Raw genomic sequence first — 27,447 nt, 5'->3', positions numbered from 1 at the left:
TGGTTATTTCAAGCCATTTCAGAGATATTTGAAAAACTTTGCGAACTTCCACAAATAAATATTTTTAATTCCCACGTTCCCATTTTCCAAGCCTAGACACGAACGCTTCTTGGACACCCTAAAATAATTTACCTGCGTTGTGAATTTAACTCTTATTTTTTTAGATTGACAAAGTTGTAACAAAAACCATTTTCTGCTATAGCCCAACAGTAGATGTAGTAAATTTAAGTTGCATATTCAACGGAGTGGTTTTGAAGTTATATTTCAAGCTTGAAAAGTAGTGAATTGTACACCTTTTGATGTAGCATTTTTAAGCGTGTGCGTTGTAGCACGTAAGGGGCGACCATAAATTACGTCACATTTTGAGGGATATCTGCAAAATGTGATAATTCCGACACATGTTTTAGAGAAACAATGCAAAAAGTTTGACTGCAAGAAAAAAGGGGGTTGAAAATAGACAATTTTTAGTAACGTAATTTGAGGACGTCCCAAACATATTAGTACACGGTTACAGAAGTTACACAGATTTGTGTACTACTAGATCAGCCTCACCGCTGTGTCAAATGTACACAGATACTTTTCCGGCTCCAGCGCTGGCATGAAAACAAAATTAACAATTATTTTTGCACTGATCGATTCCTGATAATGCATGTCATCGTTCAGAGAAAATTAGTTATGAACTTTGCTCCCATACCAGCGCTAGAGCCAGAAAAGTGACTGTGTACATTTGACACAGGGGTGGAGGCTGATCTAGTAGTACACAAATCTGTGTACATTGTACACAAGCCTGTGTACATTGTACACAAGCCTGTGTTGTTTCATTTTAGGGTGTATATTTCGTGGGTCGTGTGCTGCATACATCTCGGCGATTAACTTACCGCTTACCGAGTTCTATTTAGTACACGTTACACACGAATAAACAAATTACCAAAAAAAAAATATGCCAAAAACTCAAAAACAAACAACCAACACGCTAAGATAAAGTTACTCTAAAATGAGTAAGATTCACACAAAACTGAGCTAAACTGGAACAGCTCAAAAAATGAGTAAATTGAATTTCCAGCGATAGCGCTGGCCCAAGTGCAAAAATCCAAATGGTTTAAGCCGTATAATATTTTTCGAATAATCAAGAATATTATACGGCTTATACTGATGAGATTTTCGCACTTGGGCCAGCGCTATCGCTGGAACAAAAATTTACTCAATTTTGAGTTGTTCCACTTTAGCTCCAAAATGAGTGAATTTTCTGACCGTGAAGACTTAGTAAAGTATGAAAACCCTACACGCTAAGAAAATGTTACTCTAAAATGAATAAGATTCACACAAAACAGTTTCAGTTACTGAGCTAAACTGGAACAGCTCAAAAAAAATGAGTAAATTGCATTTCCAGCGATAGCGCTGGCCCAAGTGTAAAAATCCAACCAATTTAGGCCGTATAATATTCTTCACATCAGCAAGAATATTATACGACTTTAACTGTCGAGATTTTCGCACTTGGGCCAGCGCTATCGCTGGAAAAAAAATTTACTCATTTTTGAGTTGTCCCACTTTAGCTCCAAAATGAGTGAATTTTCTGACCGTGTACTTGTTTTTGCGTTTTTTGGCATTTCTGCCTTTCTCGTACAACAAAGTTGTACCGAAAGGTATCATATCATTCCAAAAATCATTTTTTGATAGAAAGCTCAGATTATCACGTCTCATATATCAATCGACACAGCTCGACGAACTGAGCAAATGTCCGTCCGTATGTGTGTGTATTGGTGTGCTAATAATGCTAAGCAAATAAATGAGCTTATGTTTTCCCTAGTAAATGTCAATCGACTGAGCCGTAACATGTTTTGTTTGATAGGGAATAGGTTGTAGTTGAACTCTATTGAATTTGGTTTGGATATTTCAAGCCATTTCAGAGATATTTGAAAAAGTTTGCGAGCTACCACAAAATTAACACTTCTCATTCCCACGTTCCCATTTTCCAAGTCTGGACACGAACGCTTATCGGGGACCCTAAAAAAATTCACCTGAGCTGAGAATTTAACTCGCATTGGTTTAGATTGACAAAGTTGTAGCGAAAACTATTTTCTATTACCCCAACAGTACATGTAGTAAATTTAAGTTGCATATTCAACGGAGTGGTTTTGATCTATTTTAAGCTCGAAAAGTAGTGAATAATAATTCATTATTATTATTGTACACCTCTTGATGTTGCATTTTTTAAGCGTGTGCGTTGTATCAGGTAAGGGAGCGATCATAAATCACGTCAAATTTTGAGGTATATCTGCAAAATGTGATAATCCCGATACATGTTTTGGAGATACAATTCTTTATTACACCAACGATCCTAACCTCAAAATGACTGACAATTCTCAGGTCATTTTGACAGATGTAACATGAGCATGAAAAGGATGGCAACAAGATCGATAAAGTAAAATATATGATCCATCTTTTTCGTTCATGTGTGTGGTCTGTCAAAATGACCTGAGAATTGTCAAACATTTTCATGGCTAGCTTTGTTGGTGTAATGAAGAATGCAAAAAGTTTGATTGCAAGGGAAAAAGGGGTTGAAAAATGACATTATTTATGTAACGTAATTTGAGAACGTCCCAAACACATTAGTACATTTTAATGGGTAGTTTGCTGCATACATCTCGGCGATTAACTTACCGATTACCTGCACGGTCAGAAAATTCACTCATTTTGGAGCTAAGGGAACGTCCATAAATTACGTCACGCTTTGAGGGGGGAGGGGGGGTTATGCAAAGTGTGACGACTCATACAAAAATTTCAGAGGTCCCATACAAAAAGTGTGACAAAGGGGGGAGGGGGGGTTGAAAATGGTCGATTTTTGAGTGACGTAATTTATGGACGTTCCCTAAAGTGGGACAACTCAAAAATGAGTAAATTTTATTTCCAGCGATACCACTGGCCCAAGTGCGAAAATCTCATTTGTTTAAGTTGTATAATATTCTTGCTGATGTGAAGAATATTATACGGCTTAAACTGTTTGGGTTTTTGCACTTGGGCCAGCGCTATTGCTGGAAATGCAATTTACTCATTTTTTGAGCTGTTCCAGTTTAGCTCAGTTTTGTGTGAATCTTACTCATTTTAGAGTAACTTTTTCTTAGCGTGTGGTTCTAATTAGTACACCAAGAAAAAAATCTACTCAGTGGCTGAGATAATCTTACTCACACGCTAAGAAAATGTTACTCTAAAATGAGTAAGATTCACACAAAACGGAGCTAAACTGGAACAGCTCAAAAAATGAGTAAATTGCATTTCCAGCGATAGCGCTGGTCCAAGTGCAAAAATCCAAACAGTTTAAGCCGTATAATATACTTCACATCAGCAAGAATATTATACAACTTAAACTGATGAGATTTTTGCACTTGGGCCAGCGCTTTCGCTGGAAATAAAATTTACTCATTTTTGAGTTGTCCCACTTTAGCTCCAAAATGAGTGAATTTCCTGACCGTGCAGAAATCGAAAAATCGATTATTTTTCTTACTCGTTTTAGCTAAAAGTGGGACAACCCGTTGCCAATGAGTTGTCCCACCATTAATGGAAACTGAGCAAGAAAACAAAGGATTTTTCGATTTCTGAGTGAGACCAACTCAGAAACCGAGTAAAATTTTTTGCAGGTGTACACGTTACGTATAGTACACATATTAATGTAACATTTTTAAGCGTGTGCTTCGCTCAGGCAAGGGAGCAATCGTGAATCACGACACGCTTTAAGAGGTACTCACAAAGTGTAATAATCCATGCACACATTTTGAAGATGCACGGTCAGAAAATTCACTCATTTTGGAGCTAAAGTGGAACAACTCAAAATTGAGTAAATTTTTGTTCCAGCGATAGCGCTGGCCCAAGTGCGAAAATCTCATCAGTATAAGCCGTATAATATTCTTGATTATTCGAAAAATATTATACGGCTTAAACCATTTGGATTTTTGCACTTGGGCCAGCGCTATCGCTGCACGGTCAGAAAATTCACTCATTTTCGAGCTAAAGTGGGACAACTCAAAATTGAGTAATTTTTTTTTGCAGCGATAGCGCTGGCCCAAGTGCGAGAATCTCATCAGTTTAAGCCGTATAATATTCTTGATGATGCGAAGAATATTATACGGCTTAAACCAGTTGGAATTTTGCACTTGGGCCAGCGCTATCGCTGGAAATACAATTTACTCATTTTTTGTGCTGTCCCAGTTTAGCTCAGTTTTGTGTGAATCTTACTCATTTTAGAGTAACATTTTCTTAGCGTGTGGAAATTCAATTTACTCATTTTTTGAGCTGTTCCAGTTTAGCTCAGTTTTGTGTGAATCTTACTCATTTTAGAGTAACTTTATCTTAGCGTGCGTACACGGTCAGAAAATTCACTCATTTTGGAGCTAAAGTGGGACAACTCAAAAATGAGTAAATTTTATTTCCAGCGATACCACTGGCCCAAGTGCGAAAATCTCATTTGTTTAAGTTGTATAATATTCTTGCTGATGTGAAGAATATTATACGGCTTAAACTGTTTGGGTTTTTGCACTTGGGCCAGCGCTATTGCTGGAAATGCAATTTACTCATTTTTGAGCTGTTCCAGTTTAGCTCAGTTTTGTGTGAATCTTACTCATTTTAGAGTAACTTTTTCTTAGCGTGTAGAGGGAGAAAAGTTATTTACACGGTCAGGAAATTCACACAAAACTGAGCTAAACTGGAACAGCTCAAAAAAAGAGTAAATTGCATTTCCATCGATAGCGCTGGCCCAAATGTGAAAATCCATTCAGTTTAAGCCGTATAATATTCTTGGTCATGCAAAGAATATTATACGGCTTAAACTGATTGGATTTTTGCGCTTGGGCCAGCGCTATCGATGGAAATGCGATTTACTCATTTTTTGAGCTGTTCCAGTTTAGCTTAGTTTTGTGTGAATCTTACTCATTTTAGAGTAACTTTTTCTTAGCGTGTAGAATGGAAAATTTTAAGTGACGTAATCTATGAACGTCTCGAAGATATTAATATAGTGTGTTGCATACATCTTGGCGATTAACTAACCTACCACTTAACGAATAAATGTACATTTTTCAGGTTCTAATTCAGGCCAAACATTTCAATAGGTCCTATCTGCATTTGAGAGGCTCTCTTTGTTCACTTTCTCTTTAAATTATTGCAATGTAATGGTACACTTTTTAACTATTTTTGCAGTACAAATCAAAAGACGATTGTTTTGACCATCGTTCAATGCAAGGAGACAATCATAATACAAAAAAACAGCTGAGATATTAACGAAAGAGAGGGAAACCTAAGAGAGCCTCTCTTTTGCAGATTGGACCTTTAGACATGTTTGGCCTGAATTATCACCTACCGAGGAAAATTTCTACTCAGTCACTGGTTTTTGTTTTCCTACACTGAATAACGGCTGGTGGTTGAAATTACTATGAGCCATTTTACGAAGTGACAACAATGTTGATGTTGATATCGATTTTCGCGGGTTTGGACGCTATCTCCTGCTAAAATTTCATTCATAATAACGGCTCGTAAAATGCATTATTCTGCAGACTGAGTTTCGCTTCAATTCAACAGATAAATCAGGCCAAACATTTCAATAGGTCCTATCTGCATTTGAGAGGCTCTCTTTGTTCACTTTCTCTTTAAATTATTGCAATGTAATGGTACACTTTTTAACTATTTTTGCAGTACAAATCAAAAGACGATTGTTTTGACCATCGTTCAATGCAAGGAGACAATCATAATACAAAAAAACAGCTGAGATATTAACGAAAGAGAGGGAAACCTAAGAGAGCCTCTCTTTTGCAGATTGGACCTTTAGACATGTTTGGCCTGACTGTCAATTTTATAATTGACCCAATTTACAACTAACCCTTTACACTGAAATTAATTTTGTTGTGAAAACTAACTGAAAGAGTGAAAGACGGCTTGCGGTAATGACCAGCATAAAAATGATTTTAAATTTACCATGGCAAAAAAGGTGATCATCGTCCAACAAACGCTTGTTGTCTGCGTTTTGTTCCCTCTCATGTCAACTCGTTCTATAGCCGAGTGGTAGCATGCGAGCCAGTTGATCTCAAGCTTGTTGGTTTGAACCCAGTTGCCAACAGATTTTTTGATTAGCAGGGTAACATTGATTGGCTTGACCGACCTCATGAAATGTTCATGGATCATTTCCAGTATGCTTCATTTTAAGTAATCTACACAATGAATTTTCATGAGGTATTCTTATGGCTTCCATAATATTTAGTTATAGCAAAAGTTCATAAGGTGTTTTGATGAATTTCGTTAGTTTATTCGCTGGGTGTACTAAATCGATATCCCTGATTTCGAATATGCTGTCCAAAGGATCCAAAGTCATACAAATAAATTATGTGTTTTTTGTCACTGTAGTGTTAAAACCGTCTAAACTAATAACGCCTTAAGGTAGGCAAACTTTTAGGGAATTGAAAACCTTCTTTTAATAAATCGTATATTTCATCAACCCGGTTACAGTCGCGTCGTGTACTGAGTACACGCACCATGAAAAAAGCACATTTGTGGTACACAGCGTGAGCGTGGTGTCGCTGAGGGTGGCTGAAGACGCGATTGTTCGAGGGTTAAGAAGGATCACTTTCGTAGTGTGCCGCGCTTGTTGATGAGAGTGAAAATTTTCGCTCCCGTCATTTATTTTTAGTTTCATTTTTCATCAAATTTTCCTTTTTTCTCAATATTGAATGTTTTTGATTCCTGTATAAAAAGGACCAAAAATTTTGTTTTGGGACTGAATCACCTTCCTCAGCGTCATGCTCAAAGTACTATTCTTATATAAGATGATGGCAACGATTTTCGAGCTTTCGGATATGGATGGGATAGTTCATTTTTTCAAAATTGATTCATAAAGTTACACTCATAGCACAATTATGGGTTAGGTACCTACTCAAGAAGCAATCATTTTATAATCGATTTTCATACAGAAATAACACTTACATTATTGTTATTTTACATTCTTATCATTGAAACTCCTTTTTATTGTTTTATATAAAAATCTGCTTGTAAAACTCACTTTAGGTGATGAAAATTACTAAAAAGTTGATGAATAATGAAAACTAAATTAATGGGCCAAAATTGGCTGTGTAACAATTTTGGGTCAACTTGTTGTCTATTATTTATTTAGTTACTCAAGTTTTATCATCTATTTTGTTAATGAATGATCACTTATTCTCGTTAGATCAACTATTCTTCATTGCACCAACAAAGCTAGCCATGAAAATGTTTGACAATTATCAAGTCATTTTGACAGACAACACACATGCACGAAAAAGACGGATCATATATTCTACTTTATCGACATTGGTGCCGTCCTTTTCATGTTCATGTTGCATCTGTCAAAATGACCTGAGAATTGTCAGTCATTTTGAGGTTAGGTTCGTTGGTGTAATAAAGAATAGTAGAATCTAAAGCTGGTCTCAAATTTCTTAAGGACAGACTTGTTAGAATCTCAAAATGGCCGCCACAATGGCTGATTTTGGCACCTACTCACGATTTCGAGAGCACAAATCTCTTTGTAAACAAAACCAGCGCACCTGACATTTTTATTTTAAGCATATTACAAGTGAGCAAGAACAAAATAATAAAATGCACTGTTGTTTAAAGCATGCTTCTTGAGACTTGTGCGTCTGAAGTTCTGATGCACAGTTGTTACGGGATTTCGAGACGTTTGTCCTTAACGAAGCGTGTTTTCATGATTTGAAATCAATTTTTCAAAATTGGGACCAAATCTCCATCCACCCACACCACCGATAAACGCCTAAAAGTATGCAATGTCTATGTACGCAGAACTCTCAATTACATATATGCTGCACAAAAAGTCACCCATAATTGCGTGATTTTCACGCAACAATAAAGAGTCACTTAAATTTTGTCTGAAATTAGCTTTAATTAGCTGCAATCACATTAGTTTCCACATTAGGAACGCAAATTATACCTTTGTTCTGGTGGTGATACCATTTCGTACTTGAAAATCACTAAAGATTACTTTTACAGATCTTACAAAAGCAGCGCACGCACTTTCCTATATTCACAATCGAAGCGTTACTTTGACAGATGGTTCTGCACCGAACAAAAGTTTTTGAAAATATGTATGTTATTATTGGAAATACTGTTACATGGGAAAATATTAAGAAAATTTGCTGAAAAACTATGAAAGATACCCCATTTTACTGTATATTTTTGGTGTACCCTTGAAGAATCTAATTGCTATAACTATTACAAGTTCAAGCTTCTATGTTGCAGGAGCTAGAGAACGTATTCTACGAGAAAGGCACTATCACCGCTAGGTGGATTAATCTGGGTTTTTATTTCTGCAGTTGAAATCTCACCTCTGCTGGGGATTTTTTCGGAATTTCACTAATAATTTATCCATCTTTATATCTATATGTTGAGTCTCATGAAATATCATGGTTCCGAAGTTATTCCGGATTGCCTTGGAGTTCCAACATTGGGCACATCCTTTCCACACGTATACCTCAAGATCAGGGATGACATAAAAGCTACCCAGAAAATAATAAAGAATAGAAAGAATTTAGTCGTATGAAACTGATTTTGGCGCTATTGTTTAGCTTCTCTGGGAATTTCTTCTGTGTTTCTTTCTAGGAGTTCCTCTGGAGATTCCTTCAGGAATTCCTACAGGCAGGCCTCCAGGATATAATCCAGGAATCCCTTCAAGAATTCCTACAAGTTTGTTTTTTCTTCAGAGATTCCTCCAAGAAATCCTCCAGGTATTCCTCCAGAGATTCCTTCAGTAATTGCCTCCGGGATTCTTCCAAAAACTCCATCAGGATTCTTCCAAGGATTTTTCAGAAACTCCTACATGAATTCCTCCAAATTCTGAATTTCTCAGCGGTTGTCCCAGAAATTTCTCCCAGAGCTCCTGTAGAGATTCTTTCAGAAATTCATCCAATAATTACTGTAAGAATTCCTCCAGAGTATTCTCCAGGAATTCCTTCAAGCATTTGTCCAGAAATTCCCAAAGAAAAGCCTCCAGGGATTCCTCCGTGCATTCCTGCAAGGTTTTATCCAGAAATTTCTCCAGGAACTCCTTCATGAAATTCTCCGGAAATTACGCGAAGAATTTCTTCAGGAATTCCTCCAGCAATTTCTCTAGGAATTGATCCAGGAATTGCTCCTGGACATCCTCTAGAAATTATATCAGCAATTTTTCCAGGAATTTCTCCATGAATTCTCTCAGGAATTTTTCAGGGATTCTTCCAGGGATTTCTCCACGAATTTGTCCAGGGATTTCCCCAGGGATTCCTCCAGGAAATTCTTCGAAAATTCCTCCAGGAAATTCTCCAGAAGTTCCTCTAAGGATTCGTGCAGCAAATCTTCTAGGGATTTCTTCAGATTTTTTTTCAGGAAGTTCATGGAGGAGCACCTTTAGGAATTTTTCGAGGATTCCCCCAGGTATTCCTCCAGAAATTATTCTGGAGATTGCTCCGAGGACTTCCTTACAAATTTCTTCAAGGACTCCCCAAGAGGTTCCTTCAGAAATTCTTTCGAGGATTTATCCAGGAATTCCTCTAGAAATTCCGCTAGAAATTTCTCCAGGATTTTCTCAAGAGATTTTTTCTGAAATAGAAAAATAACAGAAATACAAATCTCCCAGGATTACTCTGGAGAATCCTCAAGAAATTAAACCAGTATTTTTTTCAAGAATTCCTCTAGAATTCCTCCAGGCATTCCTCCAGGATTTTATCCAAAAATATCTCCAGTACCTCCAAGAATTCCTCAAGGAATTACCCCAGGAATTTCTGCAAGAATCCCTCCACCAATTTCTCCTGAGATTCCATCAGGAATTGCTTCAGGTTTTCCTCCCGAGATTTCTCCAAGGATTTTTTCAGAGATGCCTCCAGAAAATCCTCCAGGCGTTCCTAAGAGGATTCTTCAGGAATTTTTCAGGGATTCCTCCAGGTATTCCTTCAGGAATTTCACCAGAGATTCCTCCAGAGGCCCCTCCAAGGATTTCTTCACACATTTCTTTTAGGATTCCCCCAGGGATTTCTTCAGAAATTGCTTCGAGAATTTCTCCAGGAATTTCTTCAGAAATTTCTCAAGGTTTTTTCCAGAAATATAAAAATAACAGAAATAGAAATCTCCCAGGGTTCCTCTGGGGATTCCTCCTAGAAATTTGTCCAGTAATTCTTTCAAGAATTCCTCTAGAGATTCCTACAGCAATTCCCACAGGAATACCTCTAGAAATTCCTCCAATTAATGGCCCAGGATTTTATCCAGGAATTTCTCCAGGATCTTCTCCAGAAATTGATCCAGGAAATACCTTAGGAATTTCTCCAGGAAATCCTCTAGAGTTTCTTAAGAGTTTCTTCCAGGAAATTCTCCAAGAATTTTTCAGGGATTCCTCCATACATTTCTCCAGGAATTCCTCCAGAGATTGCTACAGGGATTTCTTTACGAATTTCTCCTGGGAAATTTCCAGAGATTTCTCCAAGGAATCCTCCAGAAATTCCTCCAAGAGTTCTCCCAGAAAATCCTCCTGGAATTTCTCATGGGATCTTTTCATATTTTTTTCCAGCAATTACTCCCAGTATTTCTCTGGAGATTTGTCCAGGAATTCTTCCAGGCTTTCTTCCAGGGATTGCTCCGATAAATCATCCAAGAAATTTCTCCAGGATTTCCAACTGGGTCTCATCCAAGAATTCTCCAGGAATTACGCCAGGAATTTGTTCAGAAGTTTCTCCAGGATTCTTTCTAGAGATTTTCCCTGGAATTGCTTCAGGTATTCCTCTAGAATTGCTTCAGAGAATTCTCTAAGAAATCCTCCAAGGATTCTTTCAGAAATTTCTTCATGATTTCCTCAAGAGGTTTCTTCTGAAAGTTTTCTAGAGATTCCTCCCAGTATTTCTCCAGAATTTCCGCCAAGGAATCCTCCAGAAATTTATCTAGGATTTCCTCATGAAATTTCTCTAGATATTTTTCCCATAATCCTCCAGGTATACTTTCAAAAATTCTTCCAGGGATTCCTCCGGGAATTCCTCCAGGGGTTCTTCTTCTTCTTCTTCTTGGCGTAACGTCCTCACTGGGACAAAGCCTGCTTCTCAGCTTAGTGTTCTATGAGCACTTCCACAGTTATTAACTGAGAGCTTCCTCTGCCAATGACCATTTTGCATGTGTATATCGTGTGGCAGGCACGAAGATACTCTATGCCCAAGGAAGTCAAGGAAATTTCCTTTACGAAAAGATCCTGGACCGACCGGGAATCGAACCCGTCACCCTCAGCATGGTCATGCTGAATACCCGTGCGTTTACCGCCTCGTCTATATGGGCCCTCCTCCAGGGATTCTACAGGGCTTCCACTAGTCATTCCTGTAGGAATTGCTCCAGGGATTCATCTAGGTGTTTTTTCAAAGATTTATCCAGGAAGTCTTCTTCTTCTTCTTCTTCTTCTTCTTCTTCTTCTTCTTCTTCTTCTTCTTCTTCTTCTTCTTCATAATGAAGCTACGATATATACGACAGTATTCATCGCACAGAGTTGTAAAAAACCATGGGCGAGGAACAACAAAAGCCGGTGTACGATTTTCACAAAATCCGATCAATTTATGTACTTTGCGGACCACATGGGCATTATCTTCAAAAGATTTGGAATGGTGGTCGGATGAGTACTAGTATGTGCGTCAAAAACAAATCACATGACGGTAGGTAAAAGCGAAATCCAACAGGACTCGTCTACGGGGAAGTAATGTCACGATGGGCGAAGGAATTTCTCTACCTCGTTTCCTTACTGACGGTTGACAATAATATGTGAACCATGAAATACGAAATGTACCAACTACACTGACTTATTAGTGCGGTCCAAATGTCTATCAATCATGAAAGAGTGGGGTGTCGGCTTGAAAAATGTTTAATTACTTCATTGACAGATTTCTGTGCTACAGTGTTTGCTTACTGTCATAGTTATTAATACTATCTAATTGCATCATTTATCAACGGCTCCGATAAACCTATTTAAGTCTCAATCGTTACGAACGAATGCAGCAAAGTTTATCAGTACAAACATAAGAATGATTTTCTCATTGTATCTAATCGTGACTATCTTTCTAGCAGACCTCACAGCCGCTCAGCAGGAATGCGACTGCAAAAATAGATTCTGCTTCCCGAACGTTGTGGTAAGTGTGCATTACGTTTTCATCTACTCTTATAGGATCCATTCCAATTCCTCCCTTTAGGCAAACTGGGTTGGAGCAGCCGAGTATTGCAGCAGGAACGGCTGGAGATTGGCCATACTGGATACGGAGGAAAAGCAGCAACAGATGGAGGAGCAGGCCCAGAAAGTGGACGCATTTAAAACGAACAAGGTGGAGCTCTGGATCGGAGCCAGCGATTTGGCCAAGGAAGGCAAATTTGTTTGGCACGGAACCGGTATGGATGTGTCGTACGAGAAGTGGATCGCCGGCATGCCGGACAATAGGAACGGTAATGAACACTGCGTTCATCTGTGGTACGAACCGTCGCGTTCTTTCCAGTGGCAATGGAATGACGTGGTGTGCAGCTCAACGCGGCGTTTTGTGTGCGAACAAATGTAAAATTCGATCCGGAATTTAATAAAAATCGTTGCATTGGTACGTAGATCGATGTGTCTTTGTGAAAAAGTTTGCAAGCTAGTAGAGCCTGATTCTCAGCTGAGTGTTTTGAATATGAAATTGGTATTTAAGGCGAAACTGGAAGCATTTCCTCATTTTTTGGTTTATGATTTTTTATTCAATAACGAAGAAAGCAGCCCCCCCCCCCAGATTTATTTTTTAATATCGAGCCAACTCAAAGATTATCAATAATTCAGAGTTCCAGAAAAAATATCTCAAAAAATTTGATATGTTAATAATTTAGGTTATCCACAATTATCAAATCATTTTTAGTCGAGAACCACAGGAAATTTCGCCAAATATTTCTCCAAGAGAACCATTTCAATCTTATCTAAAATTTTTTTTTTACCAAATAAGCTTGGTTGAATGGCTAAGTTTTGTGATGGCAACACAACACAGCATGCCAAATTTTCCAGATATGTCGGAACGGGTTCCGGTAGGGAAAAAGAAGGACTTTGTAAAACCATATGCTGCTATGGAGTTCAGTTATGTGCAACTGCAACACGAATCTTCACCAGTATTCAATTCAAACAAACGTCATGCTGAGAGCAAAATACCTGGGATTTCTTTACGAATACCTTCAAAAATTCATTTAGGCATTCATTCAGGAACTTCTTCAGGATTTTTTTCAGAAATTCCACAAGGGACTTCTCCAAGAGTTTCTTCTTCGTGAATTCTTCCATGGGCATTTTGCAGGATTCCGATAGTGAATGTTTCAGGGTTTGTTCCAAGAAATGCATCAAGAATTTCTCCCACGTTTCCTTCAGATTTTTTATAGATACTTCTGCAAGGATCCATCGACGATTTCCTCCAGGATTTTTTCCATAGCTCACCCAGGAATTTCTTCTGTGTTTCTTTCAGGAACAACTCAAGGGATTATTAAAATAAACCTCGAACGATTCCCCAAGGAACACTTTTTAGGGAGTGCCTCTTGAAATTCTTTCAGGATTTAAGCCAGTACTTCCTCCAGGGACTGTTTAAGGATTCGTTTAGGAATGCCTCTAGGAATTGCTTCTGGGATTTCTGCTGGGGTTTCTTCAGGAGCTCCTGCAGGGATTCCTTCTGGAACTGCTACAGGGATTCCTCAAGGAGATCCTCCAATAACTCTTCTTAGAATTCTTCCAGGATTCCTCCAAGGATTCCATCTGCAATTTCTTCAGGAATTCCTCCGGGGATTCCTACAGAAATTTCTCAAGGGATTTCTCTCAAATTTCTTCAGAGAATCCTCCAGGAATTATTCCAGGGATTCCTCTGGAAATTGCTGCAGGGTTTCCTCTAAACAATCGTCCAGGGATTCCTTCAGAAATGTCTCTAGAGATTCCTGCAGAAACTCCTCCAGATTCCTCCAGGAGTATTTCCAGAGATACCTTCGTTAAACTTACATGCTTTTCTCTAGGATATCCTCCGGGAATTCCTCCATGGATTCCTCCAAGATTTTATGCAGGACTTAATTAGGGAATTCCTTCTGTGATTCTATTTGGAATAACTTATTTTAAAAATTACTACAAAAATACAAAACTACATAAAGCTCTTCTTAAGTTTCTTTCAAGAATTCCTCCTTGTATTGTTTAAGGAACCCTCCAGGAAATAATACAGTGTTTCCTCCAGAAACTGTTTAGGAATTCCCTTAGGAATTCCTCTAAAAATTGCTTACGGGATTCCTTCTGGAGTTTCTTTAGGAACTCTTCTGATGATTCCTCCAGAATTTCTTCAAGAATTCATCTGCGATTTCTTCAGGAATTATTCCTGGCATTCCTCTACGAAGTTCTAAAGAGATTCATCCACGAATTTCTTCAGGAATTTATCTAGAAATTTCTTTTCACCTTCAGATTCCTCCAGAAACTCCGCCAGAAATTCCTCTAAAGATTTCTCCAGGAGTTCTTCTGGAGATTCCTTCACGATTTCCTACAGGTATGCCTCTAGGATATCCTCCAGGAATCCTTCCAAGAATTACTACAAGATTTTTTTTAGATATTCCTCCAAGAAATCCTCCAGGTTTCAGGTATTTTCCAGGCCTTTTCCAGGAAATTTTTCAGGCATTCTTCCAGATGTTCATCCTTGGATTCTTGCAGAGATTTCTCTAGGATTTTTTCCAGCGAATCCTCCAGAAATTCCTCCAGCAATTTCCCATGAGTTGTTCCAGGAGTTTCTCCTGGGATTATTTCAGCAATTCTTCTTGGGATTCCTTCAGAAATCTACGCAGGCTTTCCTTCAGGATTTCATCCAGGAATTTCTCCAGGGTCTCCTCGAGGAATTTTTCTAGGAATTTCTTGAGTTATTCCTCCAGGAATTGCACCAGGGAATAATCAAGGAATTCCATCATAAATTATGTCAGTAATTCATCCATGAATTTCTCTAGAAAATCCGTCAGGGATTCCTTCAATAATTCTACCACGGTTATCTCTAGAAATACCTACTAGAATTTTTTCAGGAATTCCTCCAAGAATTTTTTTAGATTTACCTCTTGGCATGGATTCCTCTAGAAATTTCACTAAAAATTCCTTCAGGAACTCCGTCGTGGATTTTTCCAGGGATTTCTCCACGAATTTCCCCAAGAATTCCCCCAAGGATTCTTTCAGAAATTCCTTCGATGATTTCCCCAGGAATTTCTTAGGAAATTTCCCTAGGAAATTTCCTACAGGAATTTCTTCAAGGATTCCTGCAGCAATTCTCAAAGGAAAACCTACAGAAATTCCCCCAGGCATTCCTCCAGGAAATTCTCTAGAAATTACCCCATGAATTTCTTCAAGAGTACATCCAGTAATTACTCAAGGAATTGATCCTGGAATTGCGCCTGGACATCCTTCAGAAATTATGTCAGCAGTTTCTTCAAAAATTTTTCCAGAAAATCTTCTGGGAATTTTTCAGAAGTTCCTCCAGAAAACTCTCCAGGAATACCCTCAGGATTCCTCCAGGCATTTTTCCAGGAATTTCTCCTGATATTCCTTCATGAATTGCTTCAGGAATTCCTCCAGCGATTTGTCCACGAATTTCTCTAGGAATTTTCCCATGGATTCCTCCAGGAAATCCTTCGAGGATTTCCGAACTTTTTCCAAGGGTTCTTCCAGCAAATCCCCTAGAGGTTTCTTCAAAAATTCTTTCAGGATATTCTCCAGAAATACCTTCAGTAATTTTTCAGGGATTCCTCCAGAAATTTCTCAAGAAATTCCTCCAAGATTTTCTCTTGGTTTTTTTTTTCAGACATAGAAAAGTAATATACATCTCCCAGAGTTCCTCTGGAGATTCCTCTAGAAACTTATATAATATTTTTTTTAAGAATTTCTCTAGAGATTCTTCCAGGAATTTCATCATGGATTCCTCCAGCATTTCCCACAAGAATACCTCTAGGAACTCCTCCAGACTTGCTTCAGGAATTTCTCCGAGATTTCTGCACGAATTTCTCCAGGGATTTTTTCATGGAATCCTCCAGGAAATCCATCGAAGATTCTTCCCGGAAACCCTCCAGAAGTTCCCCCAAGGATTGTTCCAGGAAATCCGCTAAGGATTTCTTGAGAAATTATTCCAGGAGGAAAACTTCTTGGAATACAATACCTTCAGGAATTTTTCAGGTATTCCACCAGGTATCTCTCCAGGAATTATATATATTTTTGGAAATTTGGCTAAAATTTAAGGAGATCATTCCAAAAACTCTCCAATATCTTAAATTTCATCAATCTGACGCAAAGCCTACGTTTATAAGATCGATTCGTATAATATTCAGCTTTTAATTTATGGAAAAAGATTTAATATTGGTTGAACAAAACGCAATATATTTGAATTTTAGTAAATTCCCATATTTTTAAAAGTTGTAAAACTCGATATTGAGTTAAAACTCAAAAACTGTACCACTTAAAATTTTTTGAAGCACAATATTTGATCGTTGACAGAAGTTCACGACTTTCATTTTATTTTGTAAACTAGTGTAACTCTTCCAGGATTTACGTCAGGAATTTGTTTAGAAGTTTCTCCAAGATTCTCTCTAGAGATTTTCCCAGGAACTACTTCAGGGGTTTCTCCTGGAATTCCTTCAGAGATTTCTCCAAGAACTCCCCCAAGGATGTTTTTTTTTTTTAATTTCTATAAGATTTCCTCTATGAATTCCTCAAAAGGTGTATTCTGATTTTTTTTCTAGGAATTCCTCCATGAATTTCTCCAGAACTTCTTCCAAGCAATCCTCTAGAAATTTATCTTGAATTTCTTCTAGGGTTTCCTCATGAGATCTCTTCAGATACTTCTCTAGGCATTCGTTCTATAATTTATACAGAAATTTCTCCAGGTATACTTTCAGAAATTCTGCCAGGGATTCCTCCGAGAATTTCTACGGGAATTCCTCCGGGAATTCCACTAAGGATTCTATAGGGCTTCTTCCAGGCATTCTTGTAGGAATTGCTCTAGGGATTTATCCAGGAAGTCTTTCAGGGATTGCTCCGGGAATTCCTCAAATTAGTTCTTCAGAAATTCCTCTCAGGTTCTCTACAAAAATTCAATCAGGAGTTCCTTCGGAAATTTTAGAAATCCTTCAATCATCTTTTCAGAGATGTACCCAAAAACTTCTCCAGGTTTACTTGATGATTTATTTTTAACTATTTCAAGAATTTCTGGAGGAATTCCTCCAGTGAATAGTATTGGAAGATAATTTAAAAAGTACTCATACAGGAACCAGAAAATTCTAGTCCTTAAAATCTTTAATCTTCCAGAAATTGCTCACCGCACAAAATCCAAGAACGTAGAAAATCGAAGGAAAAGTTTGCTGTTTCCATAGCAACTCTTACATTGAGCATTTCAGAAACGTGAAAAATCCGGGTATTTTTTTTTTCACAAATCATCCCCAAGGGGCTGTCCATTAATTACGTAAGGGTTTAAAGGGGGAGGGGGGGTTTGAAAAATCTTACGAGCCATATAAAAAATTTTGGGCTCTCATACAAAAAATCTTACAAGGGGGGGTGGGGGTGTCGGAAAATCGTAAAAAATCCCTTACGTAATTAATGGACAGCCCCCAAAGGTGAGTGATAAAAGTAGTCCTTAACGACATTCAGCGCCCCATGTGAAAATCTCTTTTTTGTTTACATATGTTACATACGGTGTTTTGGTAAAGTTAGGCTTGTAATGTACTAAATACAACAGCGTGACTGCTGAAGGGTTAAATAATGCTTTTAAAATATAATGTTATTAAGTTCAATTTCGTCGTATTACGTATAGATATAGAAGCTAGTAGGCACAAATTTGCTAAGGGTTCTAGGTATGAACACTTCCACATTTATTTTCTAAAAACTTCCTCTGCATGTGTATATCGTGTGGCAAGCACGAAGCTACTTCTATGCCCAAAGAAATCTAGGAAATATCCTTCACGAAAAGTTCTCACCATCTGCATGGGCATGCTGAATAACCGTGCCAACTATACGGGTTATGTCGGCGTATTCAGTCAGATACCTTCAATTGGTTTCCTGGACAACGTCTCCAGGAAAAAAAAGTGTGCAAATAGTGCACGTAATAATTCTCTTTTCCCATTATGAGTGAAGTGGAATAATTGCGGCTGGAATTTAATATCCTTCCTTCAACTGTATTTATACGTACGTTCATCTTCCACGTGACAGGGGGAGATACTTATGTACGATAAATAGATGGTGCGTTGTTCAGCTGCCGAGAACTGCTGCGCCCGTCACCGTTCTATTGTTGCGAGTTTGAGAATCTCATAAAAGTGACAGTGGATATACGATACTAGGTAGGACGCTCCGACGACGACGACGACGACGCGACGGTGTAATTGTGCAAATATACGGATAATGTGATAAATGTGGAAATATCAAAGGATCGCAAATCTTCCATTGTTGTTGGTCGGGGAAGTAGACAGCCAACGCAGACAACGCAAACGGACGACGCGACGGAGGAAGTATATTAAATGTGAATGCGGTTTTATGTTGCGATGCGATTCCGAGGGGATACTAGACAACGATTTTTTTGAACAACGGTTCGGAGCTTTCGAGTTTTTGATGAACAAGGGGAGATTATAACATTAGCTCGGGCTGAAAGTGGTCGTTTGTTGGAAAGTTAATAGGATCGGAATGACATCGGGAGGAAGCAATTTCGTGCAATGGGAAACGATGCTTGATATTGTTTTTCAGTGGAGATTGTTGTTAGGGGAATCCTAATGTGATTTGACATCATTTGCAATTCATTGGATGAGATACCATCAATCCATAGTTGAACTGTTGAGGATGAATTTATATAAGGGTTTTTATTCAGGAAATTTTATTGACTGTGCAATCACATTATTTCGTGAAATTACTGTTCATGAATTATAAACGCCGACTACAATTTATGAACTGTTCAACCAAGAAGAACTTTTCTAAATAAACAAATCTCAACGAGAGGTTCCTTCGCCTTCGTCGACGGCCATTATCTTTGACCTCCATTAATAACAACTGCCGGATTACGGTCATTTCTTTCAGGTTCGTTCTCTCTTTCAGCTGAATTGATTATCCCACTAAGTGTCATTTATCCTCGAATAAAGCCGGGAAATGGAGTCTTAATACGCAAACGGTTGTTTCTTCCTCATCACACTTATAAAACCAACCGGGTAAACATTCAACAGCGACCAACCACTGACCAACAGAATACAATAAATAAGAAAATGAATTGCGCTCAACCATTGTCGACCGAGTAATCTACCGCATTAGATCACATACTTTATCGCAATTGCGAGATTATTTCGTCGTTAGATGGATTTACTGGCAGTCATCCACTGGTGTCATCAAGGTGTGTCATTTTGGGGTTCACCTGTTTTCTTGTAACCACAAACGGGGAACATACCCTAGTAACCAAAAGTTCAGATAAAAGGGTACTTTAGGGGCTGTCCATAAACCACGTGTTCATGGGGGGGGGGGTTCGGCCAATTACTATTTTGTATGGACAAATTAAAAATTTTGTATGGACAAATGACCACGCGGGGGGGGGGGGGGGGGGGGTTTGAAAAGTCCCAAAAAAATGACCACGTGGTTTATGGACAGCCCCTTATAAGCTAAGCATCTCGTTCGGGGTGCTCATTAGCCTTCTAAGCAGCTTCATTTTTAAGTAATTTTGGAACTTGAAAGTTCACATAAGCACACTGGATAGCCTTCTAAGCAGCTTCTGACAGAACTTTGACAAAATTCATGCAGAAACAAAAATGTGTGTTCCAGAATCACAACCCTGTTGGTGGGGGTTTGTGATTCATGTCTGGAAATTGCTTCTGATAATTATATTTTCACACATGTCGCTGCTATGTAGGATTTGAACTGGATCCTCCTGCGTGATAGCCTGCCGTCTTACCGCTGCGCTGTTGAAGACACTCGACTAAGTCAAGCTAACTTCACTACTGTACAAATGTGCAAAACTAGCTGCCGTCAGAAAATTGATTCAAGTCAGATTTTAGCTGCTATTCACTCAATCGCAACTGTAGTACTATGGTAGAGCGTAGGGATCTCCCGCAGTGACTATCGGTTCGAATCCGATGGCCGGCATTTTTTTTTTACTCAAGCCTAGTATTCATTGATTTGATGAATTCATATTTGTCTTTTATTCGTGTTTGCCTAACAGTTGTTTTCTGTAAAAGAAATAAATTTAATCTTCATTGAAACACAATGCTATTCAACTGAACTTCTATGAACTTAAAAGTTCCGAGTAGCATCTTAAGCAGCTTTGAAGTTCAGTGAAGTTCAGATAAAGTTCCGAATGGAACTTTCTGGCTGCTTAAGAAGCTAACAATGAGCCTTGCCGGAACTTGTGACCGAAGTTCCAGCAAGGCTCATCGTTAGCCTCTTAAGCAGCCAGAAAGTTCCATTTGGAACTTCGTCTGGATTTCGCGGAACTTGAAAGTGCATTTTGTCATGGGAAGCGCAACTTTTGGTTACTTGGGTATAATAGCATCTCTGATCACATATTAGGGGGATCCACTAAATAGCACACTTTCATCGCTTCCCGTCGATCACCTTTTTAACGATTGATTCAAATATTCAGTAGTAGGTAGATTGACCACTCGCGGCACTGGTATCGTTTTTGCTCCTGTTTGACGTTTGCTCACTACCGCCATCTAGTGGCGCCCCGGCCAAACACAGTTCATTTGGCATTGGGCGATTGCGTTTTCGTGACGAAGTTTTTTAATGAAATATGTTCTAAGTGCTACGTCTGTTTCTCTGTGGTCATTGGAAGAGGAAGCTCGCAGTTAATACATGTGAAAGTGTTCATAGAACACTAAGCGTTTGTGTTAGTGGCAACGTTACGCAAAGAAGAAGAAAAATCGATAGGCACACAATTCTTGATTATTGGGTTGTTTAGTAAATTAAATATGGCCATTTTCTTCAGCCTAATCGAAAGAGCTCATTTTTCTGAATATAACGTGAATTTATTGCGTTCAAAATTCCTTTGTTTTGATGGTTAAATAAACAAAACAGTTTTAATTTCCGTGGATGGAATGACAGTTCAATCGAAAAAGTGACAATTCGCCTCGAACAAAAAAAAATCCCCATACAAACATTAAATTTGTTTAAGAAATAGTTCCCAAATACCAAAAATGATGAAATTTTGGATTTCGACTAATTTTTGGACGAAGATTCCGATTATGCAAAAATCTGGATACCTCTAAAGAACCCAATTGCATCCTCCTGGAGCTCCTTCAGAAAACCCTTCATGAATTCTTCTGAACATTTTTCCAGAATGTTCTTCAGAGAATCATTAAGGGTTGAGGGAATCCGCCTTGAGGGATTTCTTCAGCTATTCGTTATAAAGGAGTTATGTAGAGATCGCTCTAGGAGGTGTTCCTGTAAGGATTTCGTCAGGGCGGGATTCTATGAGCATACACAGGGATTCCTGCAGGAATTTCTTCAAGGAAATTTTGATAGTTATTCTCTCAAGAGCTCTGTCATAGATTACACTAGTAACTTCTGAAGGAATTTCTCCAGAGATAATTCATTTCCGAAAAAAATCGTAACGTGGATGTCACGTCTGACCATCATCACCTTCTAATGCGCAGCCGGTGCTCGGATTCAGCGGTGGAAGGATAGATTCGGACGACGATTGATCACACTCTGACTAGAAGATTTCGTTGTAAAGAAATTCTAAGTTGCCGAACTTGAATTTCAAGCGATGGATGTTCCGGAAGGTGTTAACGTAGAAATGCAGTGGACGGACATCAAGATGGCCTTTATTAAAACGAGCGAAAGAAACCTGAATGAGCTACGCACCCAGTAAAACAGTGGGTTAATGTGCATAGAAGTCAAGTGGGGCCAGAATCAGGAAAGCCAAAAGGAAAAATAAGTCTTACGCTGTTGCAGATGAGACAGCCTTACTAACCTTGTCAATCAAGAAAAGAAAGCCGTCACAATCGGCAATAACCGCCTACTCTACGATAAACTCTACGGAGCAAGGATGAATCCGAGGATGCCAGTTAAAAAGACACCACTGGATAGCTTCTCACCGACCCAGTTGGCCAACTTAAACGTTGCTTTAAGCACTGCGAACAACTTTTTTAAGTTTCGACGTTCGACCAACCTTCAATATCTTTGCATGACTCGCCAAGGATACGGCGCATCATCCGCGTGAACTCTGAAGCACCATTACTGCAGGAGATTGAAACAGCCATCCGAAACATAGAGACCAACAAGGCTCCTGTGGTCAACAGAGATGCTCAAAGCTTACCCCGTGTAAACGGTATTTTTCAAAAATGGGTGACACTTGATCCCCCTTTGAGCACATGGTTTATTTAAAGGGAAAATCATTCCAGAGTCTTCCTATTCATTTTCTTTTCGAGTTTTCTTGTATTTTCGATGAATATGGAGTGTTTAAAATTGTAAGATTTCTTTAAATTTTTAAGGATATGCCGTATTTTCAAAATGGGGAGACTTGATCCCCCTTCTCTTGGTTTGTACTAAAGATATAATTATCTGTCACATTTTATCGTTGAATAGACTAGAATTTCAAGTAAAAAGAGGCTTCCGAATAGAATTTTATTTTTCACATGTATAATGTGTGTGTAATAGTAATCCTCGAGGGATCAAGTCTCCCCATGTCACTGTTGTGTATACTAAGCTGAATTAATTAAAATATGTTAACAACAGCTTTATTTGGATAAATAAGTTTGAAAGTATTTCATTTTAACTATGTGCTGTGAAATTTTGACACGATTAAGTTTAATTTTCATAAAGTTATTGATATTTTCGGGATCGCCTAAAAGATTTCTGAAGGACTGAAAACAAACCATCAGTCGTTAAAAAATAATGCAATGTACAATCGAAATCACTTGTAGCCAAAGCATAGTCGTTTGTCCAGGAGTAATTTTTAAAAATAATGCTAGAAGAAAAATGTTTTTGATTCCGAGCAAATATGGGGGGAACAAGTCTCCCCAGGGATCAAGTCTCCTCAGTCTCCCCTACCATTAAAACGATTCTGCAGGGCGGTCTTTACGACCCGATCAGCAATTGCCCTCCCAAGATCAATTGGCTTCTTTAGTGGTGTTGAGATAATTCCATATTCTGAATCTCCATGCCAAACTGAGCTGAATTCCAAATTTTCATCGATGTTTTTGCCCTGGAACCTATTTAAAAATCAATTTGAAATTTGTATGGGAGCGATTTGTCGAATCACCCCTCGTCGCATTTTGTACTGAGCGGAGCTGTCAAGCAGTTAGGGGCCGTCCATTAATTACGTAAGGGTTTATGGAGGGAGGGGGGGTTTGAGAAATCTTACGTGCCATACAAAAATATTCTGACTTTCATACAAAAAATCTTACAAGGGGGGGAGGGGGTGTCGAAAAATCGTAAAAATTGCCTTACGTAATAAATGGACAGCCCCTTACCCAGTTGTCAAAAGGTGATTTCAAAAAATCTCTTTGAAATTGATTTTAGATACCAAAATAAAGTTCTAAAAATCTGAAAAAAATCATAGCGGCTCAGAAAAGGTGCTCTTTTGTTAAAAAAAAAAATAAAAAAAATCATTGAATTTTTCTTAATTTAAAAACCCAATTGTGCAGGTTGTCTTGCGACATGAAATAATCATAACACGTCTCCGATATATGCTCCAGAACGATTTCTACGTGTCGCGTCAAACCATTTATGCGTCGGTTGTCAGTTGCCACGATCGTTGCAGCCCTATCAAACCAGTTGTCAAGCGCCCGGCAGTCCCGGTTCAGAGATCCAAATGAACAGTTTGACCGTAAGTACCCAAGTAACCAGGCCTGTGCGCAGAAGTGGCGCCAAGGGAGGGATTTTTCCCAATTTCGGCAAAAGGCGGAGGGGCGCCCAGTGTATGGAGCGTCGGTAATGGAGGGTGTTTAACACCCAAACCCCCCCCCCCTTGTGCACGGGCTTGCAAGTAACAATGATAGCTGAACAGTGAGAGTCATAGCTGAACAGTGGTTGTTAATTCTAACAACAGCTGAATGATATGTAAGCTGGATACAAGTTGAATATAAGCTTGTTGGGTTCACAACCTATGTCTTATTCAGCATTCGTTGTTAAATAAATATTATGCATCTACTCTACAGTCCTTCATCCAGCTTATTAGCATAACTGAAAGTTTAGCACTAGGGCTCTTTTATTCATCCTTTAGTAGTAAATAAACCATTAAGGCCCCATTACAAATATTTCATAGCTACCTTGGATAAATGTCAGACTTCAACGGCAATTATTTGGCATAATGACAAACAGTCTAATGGCACCTTTAGTGAGAAACTTTTGCATATCATAATAAATCCCAAAAATAGAACGCAAATCTAAAAAAAAATCAAATAGAATACTTACTTAGAGTCAAGCGGGGAAACATTTTGCACCTAACAGACTTCACAAAATAATTATTAAACAAAAAGAAATAACATCGTTATACTTCGTTAAACGGGTTACCTTCAAAACGTAGTACTAGATTTCTTCACGTTCCTTTGTAGTTTTAGTAGAACAATGTTCAATAGAAGAACTCCAATGCGAACTTTTGTCCCATACTGGGGGCAAAAGTTCGTATTATGCGGGGCAAAAGTTCGCACATCCTACAGGCTAGTTTATAAGTGTGAAGTTCATTTATTTCATGTTAATTCTTGCTCATCCTTTCACTCTAGCCATGAAATCTGTTTCTTTCTGTTCCTGGCATTACGGCTCAACTGGAATACGTCCTGGTGTACTGCTCTGGTTTACAATGTATTTTATTAATACTTCCACAACTTATAACTAAGAGCTGTCCTTTCCAGCGTTACTGAAGTTGTCAAAATACATTGAGGGGTAATCATAGAGATACGTTTCGCACAAAATACATGAAAAAACTCAAATCTGCTGCAAAACTATTTTTTTTTTGCCTTTCTCGTACACCAAGGTGTACCGAAAGGCTATATGTTCACTCCAAAAACGAAAATTTGATAGAGCCTCCGGAGGGGTCAAGTCTTATATACCAATCGACTCAGCTCGACGAATTGAGGTGATGTCTGTGTGTGTGTATGTGTGTGTACAAAAAAACTCACATCACTTTTTGGCAGTAAACCTCATCCGATTTCAATGACCGACGGTTCATTCGACGCGGAATCTGGTCCCATTGTTTCCTATTGAAAATGGTTCGGATCGGTTCAGCCGTTCCGGAGATATGGCCATTTAGGTGTTCCGGAACGGTACCCCAGGAAGGGACCAGATATGATAATGCATCAAACCTATGCATGCGACACATCAAACCACGGCATTTTCGATAACCTGATGAGCGGTAAGCAGAAAAATAGTCTAAGACCATATCTGAACCGGTAGTGTTCTGGAACCGGTTCCGGGTGCCCCGCCGGAAGTGGCAAATATCAAAGTGAACCAAACCCATGCATGAGACACATCAAACCACGACATTTTCGATAACTTGATGAGCGGTAAGCAGGAAAATAGTCTCAGACCATATCTGAACCGGTAGTGTTCCCGAACCGGTTCTGGGCGTCCCGCTGTAAGTGGCCAAATATAAAATTGTACCAAACCCATGCATGCGACACATCAAACCACGGCATTTTAGATGACCTGATGGACAATGAGCTGGAAAATCATCTCAGACCATATCTGAACCGGTAGTGTTCCGGAACCGGTTCTAGTCGTCCCGCTGGAAGTGGCCAAATATACAAGTGAACCAAACCCATGCATGCGACACATCAAACCACGGCATTTTCGATAACCTGATGAGCGGTAAGCAGAAAAATAGTCTCAGATCATATCTGAACCGGTAGTGTTCCGAAACCGGTTCTAGGCATCCCGCTGGAAGTGGCCAAATATACAATTGAACCAAACCCATGCATGCGGCACATCAAACCACGGCATTTTCGATGACCTGATGGACAATGAGCAGGAAAACCATCTCAGATCATATCTGAACCAGTAGTGTCCCGGAACCCGTTCCGGGGTTCCCGCCGAAGTGGTTAAATCTGAAAGAGAAACAAACCCGTACATGCGTCACATCAAATAGCAGCTTTTTAGATTACCTAATGAACTGTCAGCAAGTGTTTCGGAATCGGTTTTGAGTGGCCGGAAGAGGCCAAATGTAAAAATGAACCAAATCCAGGCATGTGACACATCAAATCGTGGCTTTTGCGATAACCTGATGAACAGTTAGCTACAAAAAAGCCTTACGTCACTGGTAGTGGTCCGGAATTGGTTCAGAGAGTCCCGTCGAAATTGTCAAACCCTGCATGTGACACCTTCAATTTGCAGCGTTTTTATTTAACCGATGAGCAGTTAACAAGACAATAATGTTAGACCATATTTGGTTCAGCCGGTAGTTACCCGGAATCAGATCCGGGTAGTAAAATGTAAAATTTAACCAAACCCATGGATGCGGTACATCAAATCACGACCAGTCTTGTAAACATTCGACACTTTTTACAACCTTCATTTCGTTGCCGCAGTCGGGTGTCAGTCGGCTTTGATACATTCGTGCGCTATCGTTACCTCTTACCTACACACAACACGAGCAGTAGAACAAAGACTGATCACGACTTATCGACAACCTGATGGAAAAATAGGGTCAGAGCACATTAGATTCCCGGTAGTGTTGCGGGTTCAGCTGTGGCTTCGAAAGTGGTTAGAAGTAAAAGAGAAGCAAACCCATTCATGCGATATATCAAATCGCGGTGATTAGGTAAAGGTGAGTAAATAGCAATAAATTATTCTCAGACCATAATTGGGACAACCGGTAGTGTCATGGTCCATGACTCATGGAATCAGATCTGGCTATCCCACCCGAAATTACCAAGTATAAAAATGAAGCAAACCCATACATACGACACATCAGATCGCAGATTTTTTGATAATCTAATGAACGCTTAGCAAGAAAATAGCCTTAGATCACATTAAAGACTAGCTGTTGTGTAGTAGAACCACCGTTCATGTGAAGAATTAAATCGTGGCTTTGTTTAATGGCCTGATAAACATTAGGTATGAACAACAGTGACGAATAGGTTTAAGTTCTCATATATGAGAACAAAATATAGACAAAACTAAAGCGATCTCATCAAATAGTACCATTTCAGATTCCTAAGGTGTAAAGTTATAGCAGGATTGGTCAGCGTTGAATGGAAAAATAAGAATTTGATCGCGTAAACAGAAGATGGTGGCTATTTTAAGGAATTTTGAGCTCTAAAACTATGTAAAATAAGTGTATTTGGTATGGGAAATTTGTTTGGAGTCCACCAGAGTATCCAAAATAGCGGTCCAAAGTCCAAGATAATGGCCTAGTATTCAAGTTAGTGCCTATTTTATAGGATTTTTAATTCTTGCATTATGGGCATATTTTGTATGAAAATATGTCCAGAATTCAAAATTTGTAATCAGAAAACCCAAGCTGTGCG

The 27,447-nt window shown here is 38.9% G+C and overlaps 2 protein-coding genes across 9 annotated transcripts in view; one reads left to right on the top strand and one right to left on the bottom strand.

Moving 5' to 3' along the window:
• LOC109410678 (protein amalgam) overlaps positions 1-27,447 on the bottom strand; it is a 373,824-nt gene that overhangs the window by 204,391 nt on the left and 141,986 nt on the right. The window lies entirely within an intron of this gene.
• On the top strand, positions 12,001-12,610 carry LOC115258437 (C-type lectin 37Db-like). Its single transcript, XM_029858533.2, has 2 exons — positions 12,001-12,152; positions 12,213-12,610. Exons 1-2 carry the CDS (start codon positions 12,048-12,050, stop codon positions 12,567-12,569), a joined length of 462 nt encoding a protein of 153 aa, XP_029714393.1. The 5' UTR covers positions 12,001-12,047; the 3' UTR covers positions 12,570-12,610.

The sequence above is a fragment of the Aedes albopictus genome, chromosome 3 (assembly GCF_035046485.1).
Source record: "Aedes albopictus strain Foshan chromosome 3, AalbF5, whole genome shotgun sequence".
Classification (NCBI taxonomy): domain Eukaryota; kingdom Metazoa; phylum Arthropoda; class Insecta; order Diptera; family Culicidae; genus Aedes; species Aedes albopictus.
This window is presented reverse-complemented; position numbering and strand designations above follow the sequence as displayed.